This window comes from Ascaphus truei, chromosome 12 (assembly GCF_040206685.1).
Source record: "Ascaphus truei isolate aAscTru1 chromosome 12, aAscTru1.hap1, whole genome shotgun sequence".
In the NCBI taxonomy this organism is placed as follows: Eukaryota; Metazoa; Chordata; class Amphibia; order Anura; family Ascaphidae; genus Ascaphus; species Ascaphus truei.
This window is the reverse complement of record NC_134494.1, coordinates 50,585,944-50,605,159: the sequence shown is the minus strand read 5'-3', so window position 1 is coordinate 50,605,159 and position 19,216 is coordinate 50,585,944. Positions and strand designations below refer to the sequence as shown.

Here is a 19,216-nt window from a genome sequence, read left to right as displayed (position 1 = left end):
TTATTGTATCATATGGATTATTACATTGTTCATTGTACCCTCTGCTAAGCAATTACTGATCATAAGTGGATACTATTCTATTGCATAGGTAATGCACTAGTGTGGCCTGTCTTTTTCTCTCCTATTTTTGAGGTTTAAAGATATCACTAGGACTGGAGTGGATTCAGAAATATCCACACCGGAAAAGGTCCAGCTCCAAACAAAGATTTTCATCTTAAAATAATCCAGGCGCCATAGGGGTCTGTTTTCCAGAGCAATTATTTATTGAAGACACAATGCAGTATACCAATTCATGGTGCAAGATAAATAGTATGTACAGCTGAACACCGTTACAACGTGAACAACGTGGTGCTCGGGGTCCACATAATGAGACCGCGTTGTAACCGGGATCGCGAAATGGCTGCCAGAATCAGGGGTCCCGCGAGGACTTACCCGGCATTTGCAAATCTCTCCTCTCCCTGCTTTATCAGGCTGCGTCCAAGTGCACGGTGCTTATGTACACTCTCCCAAGCTTGGATCTTGGGGGGACAATTCATTTTGACTTTCGAGCGCAGAGGAGGGTCATGAGAGGAGGGAGGGTGCACGCGTGCATGTCCGTCTCCGTGTGTGTTTGTGTGTGTGTTCCTTAGCAATAAAGCATTGAATGGTATAAAAAAAAAATGTAAAACCTTGGATGTTTTTTAATCGGGAGCCACGCTCAGACCGTGTTATAAGTGGATCTGCTTTGTAGCACATCGCTCTATAACGGGGTTGAGCTCTATTTGTTTAATCACAAACACAGTTACAAAAAAATTATGAGGCACAAAATAGCAGCACCATAATCAATGTGATACCTTGTAACTCCTACATCATCATCATCATCATTTATTTTTACGTCAACTTAAGGGGGCATTGCAGTACTTTAGTCAGTTTGAGAACAAGTACAAATAAATACAATTACTTTGTTACACGAGACAGACGGGGAAAAAAATCAGAATTACAATAATACAGTACATGGTTGCATTAAATGAACAAAGGTTATACATTCAGTTTGCGACATTTAATAGACTGTCAGAGAGATGATTATGGGCATAAGTACTGTAACATTTACAGACAGAATTAAGATTGTGTTTGAAGAGGTAGGATAGGCCTGCAATGTGTTGTGTTAGAAGAGGTAGGATAAGCCTGCAATGTGCTGTGTTAGAAGAGGTAGGATAGGCCTGCAATGTGCTGTGTTAAGAGAGGTAGGATAGGCCTGCAATGTGCTGTGTTAGAGAGGTAGGATAGGCCTGCAATGTGCTGTGTTAGGAGAGGTAGGATAGGCCTGCAATGTGCTGTGTTAGGAGAGGTAGGATAGGCCTGCAATGTGCTGTGTTAGGAGAGGTAGGATAGGCCTGCAATGTGTTGTGTTAGAAGAGGTAGGATAGGCCTGCAATGTGTCATTAGAAGAGGTAGGATAGGCCTGCAATGTGTCGTTAGAAGAGTTCCTGCCTCAAGGAGCTTACAATCTATAGGCAGGGTAAGTTCAAACATTGGGTACAGGGGATGAGAGGGCTGGTGAGTTTCAGAATGCAATAGAACGGCTGCAACATTACCCTTTCGATGCCCTTCACTGACACCTTTGGGGTGACTCGGGTGTTATTTCCCAGAGAGCCTGTTCGTAACAGAGTTACAAGTCAAAACATTTCGGGGGAGGGGGGAGATTATACATTCTTAAATTGCTATATTTCACAGATTTAACAAAGTAACAATAATTGCTTGAGAACACTTTAAAATAAGTACCCATCTTACGCACGCTCACAAGAAAATAGCGGTTAGGGGGGGTTAAAATTTGCATTATGTCTAAACAGGGAATCCGGTTTTAGGATTTATCAAAAAAAACATCACCAAATAATCATTTTGCAATTACGGTTAAAACTGCTTAAAAAATGAAAATGAAGCATCATTTCCTGTTGCGTCCAACCTACTGCTGCAGCCAGGCAACAAATAAGAGACGCAAGGGGAGTATGGGAACTAAAAAATATAATGTACGGATAAACTCAAATGTGACCAGGGGCGCAGCTATAGCCTGTACTCTTGGGGGCCCGCTCTCCCCCATGTAGGTGGCTCATCTCTCTCTCTTCTCCCCCAGATAGAGGCAGGCGGGGGAGATGATGGTACGTGGTGGTGACGGGCCGCCAGAGTGAAGCAGAGGAGCAGCAGGCAGAGGAGTTAGGAGTTACACATAGGCAGAGCAGGACTGCCGGGGAGGAGAGCGCCCCAGCGGGACGGCCGGGGAGGAGAGCGCCCCAGCGGGACGGCCGGGGAGGAGCGCGCCCCAGCAGGGCGGCCGGGGAGGAGAGCGCCCCAGCGGGACGGCCGGGGAGGAGCGCGCCCCAGCGGGACGGCCGGGGAGGAGCGCGCCCCAGCAGGGCGGCCGGGGAGGAGAGCGCCCCAGCGGGACGGCCGGGGAGGAGAGCGCCCCAGCGGGACGGCCGGGGAGGAGAGCGCCCCAGCGGGACGGCCGGGGAGGAGAGCGCCCCAGCGGGACGGCCGGGGAGGAGAGCGCCCCAGCAGGGCGGCCGGGGAGGAGAGCGCCCCAGCGGGACGGCCGGGGAGGAGAGCGCCCCAGCGGGACGGCCGGGGAGGAGCGCGCCCCAGCGGGACGGCCGGGGAGGAGAGCGCCCCAGCGGGACGGCCGGGGAGGAGAGCGCCCCAGCGGGACGGCCGGGGAGGAGCGCGCCCCAGCGGGGCGGCCGGGGAGGAGAGCGCCCCAGCGGGACGGCCGGGGAGGAGAGCGCCCCAGCGGGACGGCCGGGGAGGAGCGCGCCCCAGCGGGACGGCCGGGGAGGAGAGCGCCCCAGCGGGACGGCCGGGGAGGAGAGCGCCCCAGCGGGACGGCCGGGGAGGAGAGCGCCCCAGCGGGACGGCCGGGGAGGAGAGCGCCCCAGCGGGACGGCCGGGGAGGAGAGCGCCCCAGCGGGACGGCCGGGGAGGAGAGCGCCCCAGCGGGACGGCCGGGGAGGAGCGCGCCCCAGCAGGGCGGCCGGGGAGGAGAGCGCCCCAGCGGGACGGCCGGGGAGGAGAGCGCCCCAGCGGGACGGCCGGGGAGGAGAGCGCCCCAGCGGGACGGCCGGGGAGGAGAGCGCCCCAGCGGGACGGCCGGGGAGGAGCGCGCCCCAGCAGGGCGGCCGGGGAGGAGAGCGCCCCAGCAGGGCGGCCGGGGAGGAGAGCGCCCCAGCAGGACGGGCGGGGAGGAGAGCGCCCCAGCGGGACGGGCGGGGAGGAGAGCGCCCCAGCGGGACGGCCGGGGAGGAGAGCGCCCCAGCGGGACGGCCGGGGAGGAGAGCGCCCCAGCGGGACGGCCGGGGAGGAGAGCGCCCCAGCGGGACGGCCGGGGAGGAGAGCGCCCCAGCGGGACGGCCGGGGAGGAGAGCGCCCCAGCGGGACGGCCGGGGAGGAGAGCGCCCCAGCAGGGCGGCCGGGGAGGAGAGCGCCCCAGCGGGACGGCCGGGGAGGAGCGCGCCCCAGCGGGACGGCCGGGGAGGAGCGCGCCCCAGCGGGACGGCCGGGGAGGAGAGCGCCCCAGCGGGACGGGCGGGGAGGAGCGCGCCCCAGCGGGACGGCCGGGGAGGAGAGCGCCCCAGCGGGACGGGCGGGGAGGAGCGCGCCCCAGCGGGACGGCCGGGGAGGAGCGCGCCCCAGCGGGACGGGCGGGGAGGAGAGCGCCCCAGCGGGACGGGCGGGGAGGAGAGCGCCCCAGCGGGACGGCCGGGGAGGAGAGCGCCCCAGCGGTCCGACCCGGAAGTCTTTCTTACTGCCGGTGTCATGCGGCTACAGTGCGCTCCTCCCCGGCCATCTTGCTCTGTTTCCGTGCAACTCCTAACTCCTGTGCCTGCTGCTCCTCTGCTTAACTCTGGCGGCCCCCTGCCGCGTGCCGTCATCTCCCCCGCCTGCCTCTATTACCACCCTGTCCCACATGTAGGCATGGAGGAGTTGGAGAGTCAGAGGGCTGGAGGAGGGGGGAAGAGAGCTAGAGGAGGGGGGTATCTATACCACTAAATGTGGCTCAATGGTTCTCAACTGTTAACACAGATAAACACAGATTATTCAATCAAATGAAAACAACGAAACCAAAATATTTTAAAAAAATAAAACGGATTTCAAAATAATTAAATAAAAAACACTGAAAAGCAGAATACCTATGTAGAAAAAAAACATTCAAAAAAGGTGTGGTCTGTACATTTCTTTTTCAATTAACCGTACATTTATAAATACTCAGATTTCACTCGACAATAGGCATTTTTGTTGGTGCAATAAGAGGTCAGACACTGCAGGGGTCCCCATGTCGTAGTAGCTATGTCATAATCTAATCATTTTTGTAGGGCAGGACTACTCTTCTGTTCTGTCATCAGTGATCCAGCACTCAAAGGGTTAATATGCACTGGCGGGGGGGAGGGGGGATATCTGAACATTTTCCTGTAGACATTATACACATCAAGCTTCCCCAGCACAGCTGTGTGTTTATAAAATACATCAATACCATTTTTGAACCTGCAAAACGCATCTATTACAGAACTGCCGCAGCCTCTCTGCCTTTATCTGCACAGTGTGTGTGTGTGTGTGTGTGTGTGTGTGTGTGTGTGTGTGTGTGTGTGTGTGTGTGTGTGTGTGTGTGTGTGTGTGTGTGTGTGTGTGTGTGTGTGTGTGTGTGTGTGTGTGTGTGTGTGTGTAAATGTGCTGCATCGCACACAAAATCACGTGTCATGTCATAACTTTCCAATGTGAAAACAACTACGAGACTGGGGGGGGTGGGGGGAGGAAGAGGGGGGAATTGAAACCAATCCTTGGTCTATAGCCCATTGTGTGGCTACTGACTTCAGGAAATGTGTCCTTGCTATACAATAATGAATACTTACTGTATACACAACGTATCCAGAACATACAACAAATCTAATTAAGTACTAACACAGTTTGGGCATTAAAGCAGAAGTCCAAGCTGCTTTTTAAAAATAAATCCCTTTAATATGTGCATTAATACAATGCACACAATGATAAGTAATTAGCGCAGTTGCAGATTGTTCCGTGCTCCTGTGATCTAATGGGGTGTATACAATTCTGTACCTCCCCGTAATTTTTTCCCGTGATGTCCCAAAACTCCATCAAGTCTGAAATGGTGCAAACCTCAATGGCAACCAATCTCTGTGTCTTGCTTTAATTAACGAGTTACATTGTATCCAGCCGCAAACATTAAAGAAATGATGTGCTCCGAAGAACACCTTACTGCCACCAGAAAACTTCTCCTCCATTTCGGATTTACATCTATCAATGGTAAGTTGGGTCAAACGCAACTTGTGCATCCGGTAACAATGTCACCTCTGATGAAAATATGAAACCCAAACCAAGTATTATAGGCAATACACTTGGCTTACCAGGTGTGAATACCTTCCTAGCAGCCCTGCTTCTAATCCTATCTCTCAGTTTACTTTTTCTTCTAGGCCAATGTGAGGGAGTATATAAGAGGTTAACAAACTCTCTCGCTTTAGCAGACCAAAAGAACCACACCCTCGCTGGTAGTTCTGCGAGCTGATTGGAAAGGGGAGGTTTAAAGGAAGACCGCAGATTTCTTCCAGGCCATCATTCTGCCTCTGGACCTGTGAGGAAACAGGTTGCAGAGAGCCTGGCTGGGGGAGAGCCCGGCCGGGGGGAGAGAGGCCGGCCGGGGGGAGAGAGGCCGGCCGAGGGGAGAGAGGCCGGCCGAGGGGAGAGAGGCCGGCCGAGGGGAGAGAGGCCGGCCGAGGGGAGAGAGGCCGGCCGAGGGGAGAGAGGCCGGCCGAGGGGAGAGAGGCCGGCCGAGGGGAGGGCCCGGCCGAGGGGAGAGGCTGAACTCCCTGTTGTGTGCCTGGAACCAAAAACTATTGTATTGTTGCAGACTGATGCCATTTACTTTCATTGCTTTATTCTCTGTGCAACTGCAACCTGCTTCCCTGGTAAGGGAAATAAAACAGTTTTTATTGCAAGAAAGTGGTGTGTAAGCTCTTCTCTGACCATGCCGACAAGGCCGCTCCGTCACAGCCAAGTATAACATGGAAAGCACATGCAGGGTCAGAGGTCACGGCTGCCACGGAGAAGTGCAAGTGCAGCCATTCAAGTGTGAGGTCAGAGGTCACGGCTACCATAGACAAGTGCAAGTGCAGCCATTCAAGTGTGAGGTCAGAGATCACGGCTACAATAGACAAGGGCAAGTGCAGCCATTCAAGTGTGTTATATACCCTGCACACAGTGTCCCAGGCGGAGCTCACGGCTCTCTCCTTACACTGCTCAGACCCTTCCACTACAACCACGCAAGCCCCCTTCAGCTTCATCACTTACCTCTCGGCATGGTGGGACGCTCCACGAGGTTCTTCCTCCTCGCTCTGCGCCGCAGCCATCGGCGCGGAATCGCCGCCCCGCACGCACGTGCGCACCCCACGTTGCTTCCTCTCATGCACACGTTGGACTTACAGTGCACACACAAAAGCCCTTGAACTTATCCCCACTCAGGCTCCGCCCCCAAACACCGCATGGTTACAATCTGGCTCTTGCCGAGTGTCACCTGAGCTCTAAGAACAGCAGCCAATGCACTGAAGCTCCCTGGGCTCCTCCAGGCACGCCCCCTCTCCTGGTTGGCTGTTCCAGCTTTATATACCCTCTCTGTTCTGTGCTTCCTCGCTCGTCATAGTTTTTGTATGGGTGTTTCACAGTGCTTGTTCTTTGATTCTCTCGGTTTAGACGCGGCTTGGCAGACTACCCCCTTTGGCTCTCGACTTCGGATTGTTCCTGTTTAAGTACCTTCTGGCTCCCTTCGACCTCGGCACTCATCTCGATTCCTCCATACATCTCCTACCCCTGATCTCGGCAATGGCAACGACCATTCTTCTGGGAAAACGGTATCGGCAAGTATTCTCGCAATACACCCCATCTGGCCTGGCACCATCTAATACCACAACCCGGACACGTCCCTCGCTCTGTCGGTGTGTGTATTCATACCTGTCACCTCAGTTCTAGGGACAGGTCTGGTCTGCGGGCTACTCCGGCGTAACATTATGACAAGCCCACAAGACGCAGACCAGGCCGAACTGAGGCAAGCAATCTCTACGCTGATACAGCAAAACCAGGCCATGGCTGATCAGATTGTGGCCCTAACACGCCAAATGGCTAAACTTTCGGCTCTGGTACCGGAAGCACCTGTTCCTCTTTCTCCTCCACAGGCTGCAGAACCAGTCAGACCCAGCAGTCAGGACGTGAAGATACCGCCTCCCAAGCCGTACGCTGGCAACCCGCAGGAGTGCAGAGGTTTCCTTAACCAGTGTGAGGTTCAATTTGAAATGGCACCCCTTCAGTACGACACCGGCCGGAAGAAGGTAGCCTACGTGTACAACCTACTGACGGGCAGCGCGCTGGCATGGGCCTCGCCAGTCTGGGAGTTGCGCCCGGACCTGACACAAGACTACCTAGCCTTCAAGGGTGAGTTCCGACAAGTCTTTGATTCCCCTGCACGCCGGGAGATGGCGTCTGTTTCCCTCCTCCAGATAACTCAGGGGCGAAGATCGGTGACACAGTATGCAGTGGAATTTCGCACGCTCGCCGCCGAGACGAACTGGGGACAAGAGCCGCTCGTCTCCGTCTTCTGGAAAGGTCTCTCGGAGTCCATCAAGGACGAGCTTGCTCGGCAACCCAGGCCAGACCAATTGGAGGCGCTCATTGACTTGGCCATACATATTGATCAACGCATCCAGGTACGACGCTCGGAGCGTCAAAATGCCCGGCCACTAACCTTCCAAGCACCCTTCCCCAACTCTCCTCTGGTTCCTAGACCACCTCCTTCACAGAAGCTGGCACTGGAGCCTCCCGAGCCAATGCAATTAGGGGTGCAACAGATCCGGAATCCACTACGACAACACCGCTACGCCGGCGGACTCTGTTTCTACTGTGGATCCCCTGAACATCTAGTCCATGCATGCCCTTTGCGTCCGGGAAATGGGAACACTCAGTGAGTATGGAGGGGCTCTCACTGGGTGTTATCTCTCCTCGTTACCTCCCCAAGGAGGCACTGCCTAAGAAACTTACGATTCCTATCTCTCTCGCAGGCGCTGAGTTTCGCACATCTACTGCTGCCTTTATCGACTCCGGTGCTGGAGAAAACTTTGTAGACCTCGATTTCACTAAACAGAACCGGATACCTTTGGTAAAGAAGGCCCAACCTATTGCCTTGGTTGGGATTGATGGTCGTTCGCTGTCTCCACCCTTAATCTCGCTACAGACCATACCTCTCCTGCTATCTACCTACTCCCACAGCGAGACCCTGGTACTTGATGCCATCCAGGCCCCAGGTACACCAGTAACCCTCGGCCTACCTTGGTTGCAGAAGAACAACCCTCCAATTGACTGGGTCTCACCTACCCCCATCACCTGGAAACCGAGGTCAGGGAAGTCTCCCAAACTCTTGGCTAACACAATGACTCAGGACTCCATTCTTCCCCCTGTGTATCACTTTTTCCGTGAGGTCTTTAACAAGGTCCGCTCAGAACAATTGCCTCCTCATCGGTCCTACGATTGCCCCATCGATTTGGTCCCAGGATACACCTTGCCCAAGTCCAAGACTTACCCATTGTCGATACCCGAGTCTCAAGCCATGGAGGACTACATAAAGGAGAATCTTGAGAATGGATTCATACGGCCCTCCAGTTCCCCGGCGGGAGCAGGGTTCTTCTTCGTGAAGAAAAAGGATGGTACTCTGAGGCCATGTATTGATTACCGGGGCTTGAACTGTATCACCATCAAGAACCGCTATCCTCTCCCCTTGATCACGGAACTCTTCGATAAACTGCGTGGGGCTAAGATATTTTCCAAATTGGATCTCCGTGGGGCTTACAACTTGGTCCACATCAGGCAGGGCGACGAGTGGAAGACGGCCTTCAACACCCGCTGTGGGCATTATGAGTACCTCGTCATGCCTTTTGGTTTATGTAACGCCCCGGCTGTCTTTCAGGACTTTATTAATGACGTATTTTGGGAGGTGCTCAACATCTTTGTTATTGTCTATTTAGATGACATTTTGATCTTCTCCAAAAATCTTCAGGATCACATTCATCACACCTCGTATGTCCTCTCACGTCTACTCAAACATCACCTGTATGCTAAACTAGAGAAGTGTACCTTCCATCAACGCTCTACCCAATTTCTGGGCTACATTATTTCGGATGAAGGCTTTTTGATGGATCCAGGTAAACTCCAGGCAGTTACGGAATGGCCCAGACCAGAGACTCTCAAGGCTATCCAGCGCTTTTTAGGATTTGCGAACTACTATCGGATGTTCATTCGCAATTTCTCCACTCTAGTGGCCCCCATCACGGCGTTAACTAGGAAAGGGGCTGATCCTTCTGCCTGGTCCGCCGAAGCAATCTCCGCCTTCCAGGCCCTTAAAGAGGCATTCGTCACGGCACCGATCCTGCGCCACCCCAACACAGATCTTCCCTTTGTCATAGAAGTTGACGCATCGGACTGCGGTGCAGGGGCTGTACTATCACAGAGGTACTCGCCCAAGAATAAACTTCACCCTTGTGCGTATTTCTCTAAGAAATTTTCCTCCGCCGAGAGGAATTATGACGTCGGCAACAGAGAGTTATTGGCCGTTAAAATGGCACTACAAGAGTGGAGACATCTGTTGGAAGGGTCAAGGGAGCCATTTTCTATTTTAACGGACCACAAAAATTTACTTTATATCGAAGGTGCACGTCGCCTCGGTCCTCGACAAGCTCGCTGGGCGCTCTTTTTTTCTCGCTTCAACTATCATCTATCCTATATCCCGGGAACGAAGAACGTGAAGGCAGATGCGTTGTCCAGACAATACTCCTCGGAAGACAGGCCTGAGGCAGCTTTGGAACCTATCCTACCTCCCGAGAGAATTTTGGCTACTTCCACCTTCAAATCGCTAGACAAGATCAGAAGGGACCAGCAACAGATCCCTTCAAACACGGCGATCCCCTCTAACAGGCTCTTCGTCTCGCCCAGATTCATTCCAGAGGTCCTAGATTGGGGACACTCTTCTAAAACTGCAGGTCACCCAGGTTTCAGAAGGACGTTAGACTTAATTCGTCGGGACTTTTGGTGGCCCAGTATGTCTAAAGACATTGCGGAATACACTCGCGCTTGTCCTGTATGCACCCAGAACAAGACACTTCCACAGAGACCTCAGGGACTTCTCCTCCCATTGCCAGTGCCTGCTCGTCCATGGTCCCATATCTCCATGGATTTCATAGTCGACCTCCCTAGGTCTAGGGGCTTCAACACCATTTTAGTTGTCGTAGACAGGTTTTCGAAGATGGCCCACTTTATCCCCCTCAAGGGACTGCCCTCCTCTCCCGCCCTTGCAGACATTTTCTCCAAGCATATCTTTAGGATCCATGGCATTCCGTCTTCCATTGTCTCTGACAGAGGATCCCAGTTCGTCTCCAAGTTCTGGAGGACCTTCCCTAAGAGACTGGGAATTGTCTCTTCCTTCTCCACTGCATACCACCCCCAGTCCAATGGACAGACGGAGAGAACTAACCAGTCGCTGGAGAAATACCTCAGATGTTTCATCTCCGATTCCCAGGATGATTGGTCCCAACTCCTCCCGTGGGCAGAGTACGCGGTCAATTCGGCCCGAAGTGAATCCACCGAGAATCTCCATTTTTTGTCAATTATGGGTTTCACCCTCCCTGCCTACCCATTTCTAATCTGGCTTCTGGGGTACCGGCGGTAGACGAACGGATTTCCACTCTCCAAGACATTTGGTCCAAGGTACAAAAGTCTCTCCACAAGGCCGCCGATACTGCTAGACTTCAGGCTAATCGCCACCGTCGGCCGGCACCCAACTACAAGCCAGGGGATTTAGTATGGCTCTCATCAAGAAACATCCGCTTGAGAGTCCCTTCCCCTAAACTGGCACCTAGGTTTTTGGGACCCTTTCCCGTCGTGGAGCAGATTAACCCAGTGGCGTTTCGCCTTAAACTACCACCCTCCATGAGGATCCCAGATGTTTTTCATACCTCGCTATTAAAACCCCACATTGCCAATCGTTTCTTTCCTAAACAGACCAGCAAGCCAGATCCAGTCACGGTACTCAATAACGAGGAATACGAGGTACAAGCCTTACTGGACTCCCGCATCTCCAGGGGGCAGCTTCAGTTTTTGGTCCACTGGAGGGGTTTCGGACCCGAGGAGAGGTCTTGGGTTCCGCTCAAAGACATCCATGCACCCAGTCTCCTGAAGACTTTTAGGAGGAAATTTCCAGACAAGCCGTTTTTGGATCGTCCTGAGGCCGATCCTGAAGAGGGGGGTACTGTTAGGAATGTGAGCACACAGCGTCTCAGGCGGAGCTCACGGCTCTCTCCTTACACTGCTCAGACCCTTCCACTACAACCACGCAAGCCCCCTTCAGCTTCATCACTTACCCCTCGGCATGGTGGGACGCTCCACGAGGTTCTTCCTCCTCGCTCTGCGCCGCAGCCGTCGGCGCGGAATCGCCGCCCCGCACGCACGTGCGCACCCCAAGTTGCTTCCTCTCATGCACACGTTGGACTTACAGTGCACACACAAAAGCCCTTGAACTTATCCCCACTCAGGCTCCGCCCCCAAACACTGCATGGTTACAATCTGGCTCTTGCTGAGTGTCACCTGAGCTCTAAGAACAGCAGCCAATGCACTGAAGCTCCCTGGGCTCCTCCAGGCACGCCCCCTCTCCTGGTTGGCTGTTCCAGCTTTATATACCCTCTCTGTTCTGTGCTTCCTCGCTCGTCATAGTTTTTGTATGGGTGTTTCACAGTGCTTGTTCTTTGATTCTCTCGGTTTAGACGCGGCTTGGCAGACTACCCCCTTTGGCTCTCGACTTCGGATTGTTCCTGTTTAAGTACCTTCTGGCTCCCTTCGACCTCGGCACTCATCTCGATTCCTCCATACATCTCCTACCCCTGATCTCGGCAATGGCAACGACCATTCTTCTGGGAAAACGGTATCGGCAAGTATTCTCGCAATACACCCCATCTGGCCTGGCACCATCTAATACCACAACCCGGACACGTCCCTCGCTCTGTCGGTGTGTGTATTCATACCTGTCACCTCAGTTCTAGGGACAGGTCTGGTCTGCGGGCTACTCCGGCGTAACAACAGGCTTGTTTTGATCTACTTTGTTGTAAGTAGGATTCTGGTTTTAACCACCAGATCATCCTCAACAGGCTATCTTCTCCATTTTATAGAACTTTAGTGTCCATTTTATATTTTAATAAATTAGTATAACTGTTTGTACAGCCTTGTTTGTTCATGTTTATATGTTGGGTAAGTTTTATGTTGGTCAGTTAGTGTTGTATGTTTGAGTTTTATGTTTGTTTGTTTAAGTCATATGTTTTATAACCAGCAGTGATTTCTCTGTGTTTAACGCCACGTATCACGGGACGTTATCCACGGAGCCACAAAGTCGATCCAGGTGTACAGGATTTGATACCTTACGAGGAGTCTAACACCTCACCAGTACATCTGGACATTCATTGGACTTTATCTTTCAAGGCGCTGATCTGTATCTGTTTCTCTGTATTGTGTTCTGACTTTGTCCAGTCAGTATTACTAGGCTGCCTATCTCATAGTTATGAGTTTCTTTGTGCTCTTGTTTTAATATTATATAAAGCAAACACACTGTTTTTGTGTTTAGCACGCATAAGCGCTTTTTCAGCACCATTCTCTTTTTATCTATCATTTGTCTAGTACCATAAAAGTCATTTTTTTCCAGCTCATTATTCTCTGATTTCCTTAGAAAATCAGTGGACTTTTTAGGCAGTGTGTGGACATATCTTTTGTCATTGGACACTGAATCATTTTCAAATGTGCACGTTCTCTCTCTTTTGGCATTGATCCCTTTTTTTATGTGTTATAACTAGCGCTTTACACTAATTATCACCTCAAAGTGTTCAAGAAGCATACAATTATATTATTAAAAACATTTATGAGAATGCCACATCAACCATTAGATTACATGAAGATACAAGCAAGATAAGGATCAGCAGGAGTGTACGACAGGGAGGCACCGTGTCACCAAAGCCTTTCACAGAAACAGAATTATTCAAGACATTGAATGGGGAATAAAAGGAATCAAAAGTAAATCTGCAGCTGACATTGTTCTATTTGCCACAAGTCCAGAAGGTCTCCAGTAACAAATTGAAGACCTCGCCGAAGCAAGTAGGAATGTGGGCCTCCATATGAATCTCTGCAAGACTAAACTAATGTTCAACAAATGGGTTAAGTCGGCAAAAAAAATCTAAATAAATGGTATATAACTAGAAGAAATAGGCAAAAACGATGTCTACCTTGGCCAGCAAATAACAATGGATGGAAATCTTGTGAATGAAATCAATAGGAGAATGAAGATGGAACGGAGAACATTTGGAAGAAGCAAGACACTATTTCAAGGGAGCCTTCCACTGTGCCTCAAGGGGAAAGTTTTCAACTAGTGTCTTCGGCTTTGTGTATGGATGTGAAGCTCGGACCCTAAAGGATCATTAAAAAAACTTCAAACAAGGCAAAGAAGTATGGAGAAATGCATGCTGGGTATTACCTGAAGAATGAATGTGTCCAAAACCAAATAAATCTGTGATATTATCACAAGGGGGAAGAAATTAAAATGGTAGTGGGCCGGACATATCGCAAGAAGAAATGATCATCGATGGACAAAGATGATACGCAACTGGATTACAAGAGAGACTGAAAGACCAAGATGACAAAAAGTAAAATGGAAGGATGAAATCTGAAAATTTGTTGGAGCAACATGGAGGAGAGGCTTGCAACAGCAGTACCTGGAAGATGGAGGAGGAGTCTGTATATATAAATCTATCTATAATATAATAAATCTATATTGTCCTTTCCCAGAATCCCTGGCTGCAGTGGAAGCATTGTATGCTAAGTGATAATGGTGAGAAGCAGGGTAGCAGACCTGTCTGAGACACGTGAATGTGCTCACAAGTGATATTTTTATTTGCTATATATAACTACAGAAATATACATGTAACCCTGTTTCCCCCACCCAATCTCACATAGGGTCTCCTAGGGGAAATGCTGCTCTGGTTACATGGCTTTGTGTGGTGCATACCTGATGGTAACAGGGGGCCCTGGGTCTTCCACATGGTGGTAAAGGGGAATAACAGGACAGGCTTCTGGGGTTTTGCCCGAATACTACTCACAGGTGCAGCGCCTCCATCTTATGCAGCCCCCAGATGTACGGGTTGAAGTCTCTGCAAAAGAACTCTCGTCCCCCTCCTTCTAATAGACTTCAGTATTAGGCCAGGAAGATATAGATAAAAGTACAGGATCTTTATTCGAGTTCCTTGATTCAACAGCAGTCACAGATCACAGCAGTTGAAGGGTCTCCACCCTCAGGATGTCTCTGAACCCACTCCCAGCCAAGGGCTCCGAGAGCGGTTCTTGCTCTTCCCCTATCCCCTTGTGGGATAGGAGGTATGGTTCCCCACCTCTCCCCGGAGGGAGGGCCTCAAGCCTACCAACGCCCTGACAGCTTAGTACGGGTAACCTGTCTCTCTCAAAGGTAGAGACCAACTGCTAAATCAGGAAGTGCGATGCATTAAGTAGCCTCCAGTAGGAACCACCCCTGTGCCTCTGATTGGGCACAAGGCCTGATTACACTACTCTCACTAACTCACTGCACTGCATGTGTGGGGAAAACCCACGATTACTCCTGGCAACCTGCCCTTACTAGGTATTACTGCCAGGAGGAGGACAGAATAATAGCCTAAACCTACACAGGGCTACATACTGTACATAACCTAGTTGAAACTACTATTAGTAGCAACGTCTTGTGATCAAAACATGAATTATCGCAAATTAACAAAAAAAAAAAATATTTAACACGGTGCTCCCTAAATATTTACATTGCAAATTTTTTATACGTTATAGGGAGAGGCTAAATATATTTTAAAAGCCTGGATTTCCTTTTTTGTTTTACATCTTTGATATTCAGGCGCTCAAAATGTTACCAGCATCTATCTCTATGTATTACGAGCCTCAAAAGGATGAGATAAATAAATGGTTTGCCATACTGGACAGATACTGTATGATATTGTGCCACAATTTGGGAACACAAAGTGTTCTAATGTTAAAGCAAAATAAACCAAACAATGTCTTGAAACTATGGCCGTGTCCATGGTCGGCGAGACTGCGCGGGGGAGTGCGCGCGGCGCGATCACAATGCCTTAAAGCAGTGATCGCGGCCATAGACCGCACGTGCATTAGCGCGCGAAGAATCAGATCAATTTAATTCTGCGGCACGACGGCCAGGTCACATGAGCGGCTCGCCTAATGAGGACTAACCAGCTCTGTGATGTCACGGCTACAACCCCCCCCCCCTCACAACACACCTCCCCAGCACGTCTACCCAGGCTCCACAAAATCGCTGCCACTAAAACGCGGGGGACGTCAGGCGCTCACCATGGACCCAGCCTATGACCTCCACAGAGCTAGAACCGTTTACATGTGCACAATAGCAAGATATACATTTCAGCGCAAATTAGGTTAGAAACATTATAGAAAATGATGTGGCAGACTCGGATTACATGTGCACAGAGTAATGTACCTCTGAAGAAGGGTTAATACAATACATCGTTACACAGATCGATAGGCTATATGTAGCAGGGGTGATCAAGTCCAGTCCTCAAGGCCCCTTGGCATTATCCTGTGAGCAAATGCCAAGCGGTTCCTCTTTTTTGCTGCCAGAAGCTTAACAACTAAGGACCCCAATTCTTAACTTTATCAACAGGTAACCTTGAAACCATATTCTCTGCATCTATTGCTCTGCCCAAAATGCTAAGCGCAGTATTAGAGCCTTCTGGGTTACTCTCAATTATTAGCACCCCAAATGTTGCCATCGCTCACCTGAATACACACCCTCATTATTTTTTCTCACAGAAAACCTATTACTATTAGTCTTCTCCCCTTTTTAAAAGGCAGAGCTGAAATTGTAATCGGTTCGTCCATCTCCTTCAAGCTTGACCTGGTCAAGAAAGGCAAGGAGGGTAGATTTCCCTGCCTGGTGGGCTCACTTACGGGGCACACTGGTCAACATGTATTACACCCCGAACACGGCAAAGATTCCCGCGTTGCAAGAGGTTGCCAGAGGCCTTCTTATAATGGGAGGTGATTTTAGTACAGTCCTAGACAACAGAAGCATCAGGCCCAGCAGCTGCCAAATCTAAGGACCCTCATATAAACCAAGGCTATTTTAGTATTTATGAAAGAGCTCCACCTGGTGGACACTTGGCAAACTCACAATCCCCGGGCGATACTTGAACATTGTATTCAGCCCCTCACCGCCCCTCACCGCCCCTCACCGCCCCTCACCGCCCCTCACAGCCCCTCACAGCCCCTCCTCGCACATTGATTTCTTTCTAGTGGATGCGCGCCTAACATCTCAGAAGGTGCAGGCAAACATCTCCAATGTCACATGGTCAGATCAAGCAATGATCAGTGTTATGATGCCTCTACTGACCCCCTCATGCAACGCCAGACAATGGCGAGGAAATGAATCTACCCCTATCTTTACCAGATATAGAGGCCAAAGTGGGAGAAGATTTAAGATTCTTTTTCGATACCAACTGCACAAATTAGCTCCTCAACTCAACCATGTGCGAGACATAAAGCGTACAGAAAGAAAGCAAGAATGAAGCGCGCTTAAGATTTATCGGTCGCATTAGCTAGACTAGAGAACGCACACAAGCGCACCAGCACATCAGCCTTGCGCTCAAAAATTATAAAGGTTTGAGGGGGGAAATAAACTGATGTCTCCCAGAAAAAAACAGGACAGGCCATGCGCTGGACATCCCAAAAGTATTATGAAAGGGGCAACAAGCCGGAACGGGACATTTGGTTGCGGCCGTCTCGCTGCGACCAAGTTCTTGCTGCCAACTACTTCTTCAACTGCCGCAGCCGCTCCACCGCTGGAAACTCTGCTGCTTCTCCGAAAAGGTGGATTTAGGGTAGGGTGTGAACTTTAGAGGTTAGGGTAAGGGGTTAACTGAAGGGGTTAAGGTTTTTAGGGTAGGGAGTAGTTAGTATTAGGGGGGGTTTAGGGTAAGGGCTAAAGTTAGGGACTTACCTTAGCGGCTAAGTGGTGGCCGTCGGCAGAGATTTTGTCGCAGCGAAAGGCCCACACTATGCTGGTCAGATGACTAAGGAACCGCTGCCTCGGCTCAGAACATGCGGTACATGCGGTACATGCGGCACATGCGGTACATCCGACGGCTCCGGGACTTGACCCCGTCCAGATCTTTTATCAAAAGTTGTATGATGGGGAAACGTAGACCCCACAAGGGGCACTTTATTCAAATTGAACACATATTTAGATGCCGGTCAACTTCATACTGGATGTAGCATTGGGGATTTCTTCCAGTTGTGGAATTACAACATACAATTGTGAATAGAAGACTTGCATGTGTCATTGAAAACTGGGATAACTTAAATGAACATTTAAAAAAAAAATGATCTTCCATCCTACATTTAATACGATTCCTTCCGTGAGAGATGAATTATTCAAAACACCAAGTATAATGTGAGATGGGCTTCTAAATGCTGCAGCAAACATTTATAGAAGTGGATGAATTATTTAAACTCCTCTGATAAATTGCTCGGCACTTACTGTAGGTTAGGATTAATAATTTCTACACTTGTGGTTGCAAAATTGAGAAAGTGAAATTACTTTGCTTAGGAACATACAATAAGCACTGGGGGCGACCCTATGCTTTAGCAGAGATGTCCTAGAAAAACACCTTAATTAAGCAGCATATTTTTCTCTGTCTCACGTGTCTCGTGAACAAGTCAGAATCAGTGGTGTTGGCTAAACACTCACAGGAACTTTCTCAAGGTAAGCAAGCCAACACCACTATGCTTCTGACTTGTTTCTTCTGAGGGAGAGAGACAGAGCGAGAGAGAGAGCGAGAGAGACAGAGCGAGAGAGAGACACACACAGAGACACAGAGAGAGAGAGAGACACACACATACCGAGCGAGAGAGAGACACAGAGAGAGAGACACAGAGAGAGATGCTGCTAAGTTGGCTAAAGTGTAAGGTGGTCCCCAGTGCTTTTTGTATGTTCCTAAACAAAGTAATTTCCCCTTTTCTCAATTTTGCAAGCGTAGGCATTTTTAATCCTAACCTACAGATGAGAAAGGTAATAGGACCCAAACGTGGAGTAGAATAAGATCACAGTTCTTTTTAAAAGTTCATGTGAGTGCTTAGCCAACACCACTATATATATTTTTTAAATCCTTATTATTATTATTTTTACACCATACCATAACCGAGTTTTTCTGAAGCAGAAACGCAATAATTAAAAAAACAAAAGGTTCATCAGATCATAAAATAATTAAAGCACCATTTGGAAATAAAATAAAATTATGAGAGGCGTTGTGTGATACATTCACCCCATTAACTGGCACCCACTTTTATCTCCAGGACCATCTGAGCACAATGTGTTCTGAATAAGGGGTATTTGCTGCTTACGAGTTCATTCAATTACCATTTAAGTACTGTAAAAATATAATCTGATAATACTTTCTGTGCTTGGTAGCCTGTAACCTACAGTTGCTACAGAAACATACCATCATAGTTTTTATTACTAGTATTGCTACCTACCAGTTTGGCCAACCAGGTGTGTCCATCCACTGCAAACTTCTTCCATCCTTTCTCCTGAGAAGAAGTGAGCTTCGACTTTCTGTGGTTCGGCAAGAAATGACTCTGGGTGTAGCAGCTGTCCGTGTTTGTTACTGCCCCAAACGTACATATCTCCCGCTTCTAAGGAAACAGGAAAAATATAACATTATGTAATTACATACATTCAATCAAAATATGCAAGCTGTTCTGCTTTGTGGGAGTTTATAAAGCCCCTAGATAGGAGGGTCATATGTATGTTCTGCGAATGTAGAACAAGGCGCAAATCCTCCCGGGGCTATGTGCAGGAATAAACACAGGAAACAATACAAATGGAGCAATAAAGTTTAAAAACTGTATAGATGCGCTGTCTTCCAGGGTCGGAAGCTGTCGAGGCCGTATCCAATCTGGATGCGAGGATGCCGACGGCCATTGCGTGTGATGTCACGAGCGCGTGGAAATTGTTACGTTTAAAAGGAACTGCATTGCTGAACATCAGGAACCCCTGAGGACGCTACAATAGTAGTGAAACGCG

At 49.9% G+C, this 19,216-nt stretch overlaps 1 protein-coding gene across 3 annotated transcripts in view; it reads right to left on the bottom strand.

Annotated features, from left to right (window-relative positions):
* The window catches only part of SERGEF (secretion regulating guanine nucleotide exchange factor), a 310,832-nt gene that overhangs the window by 265,748 nt on the left and 25,868 nt on the right, over positions 1 to 19,216 (bottom strand). For all 3 annotated transcript variants that reach the window (XM_075567693.1, XM_075567692.1, XM_075567695.1), the window contains exon 8: positions 18,667 to 18,825. In XM_075567693.1, the coding sequence (XP_075423808.1) occupies positions 18,667 to 18,825 (159 nt within the window). The remainder of the gene's footprint in view (positions 1 to 18,666; positions 18,826 to 19,216) is intronic.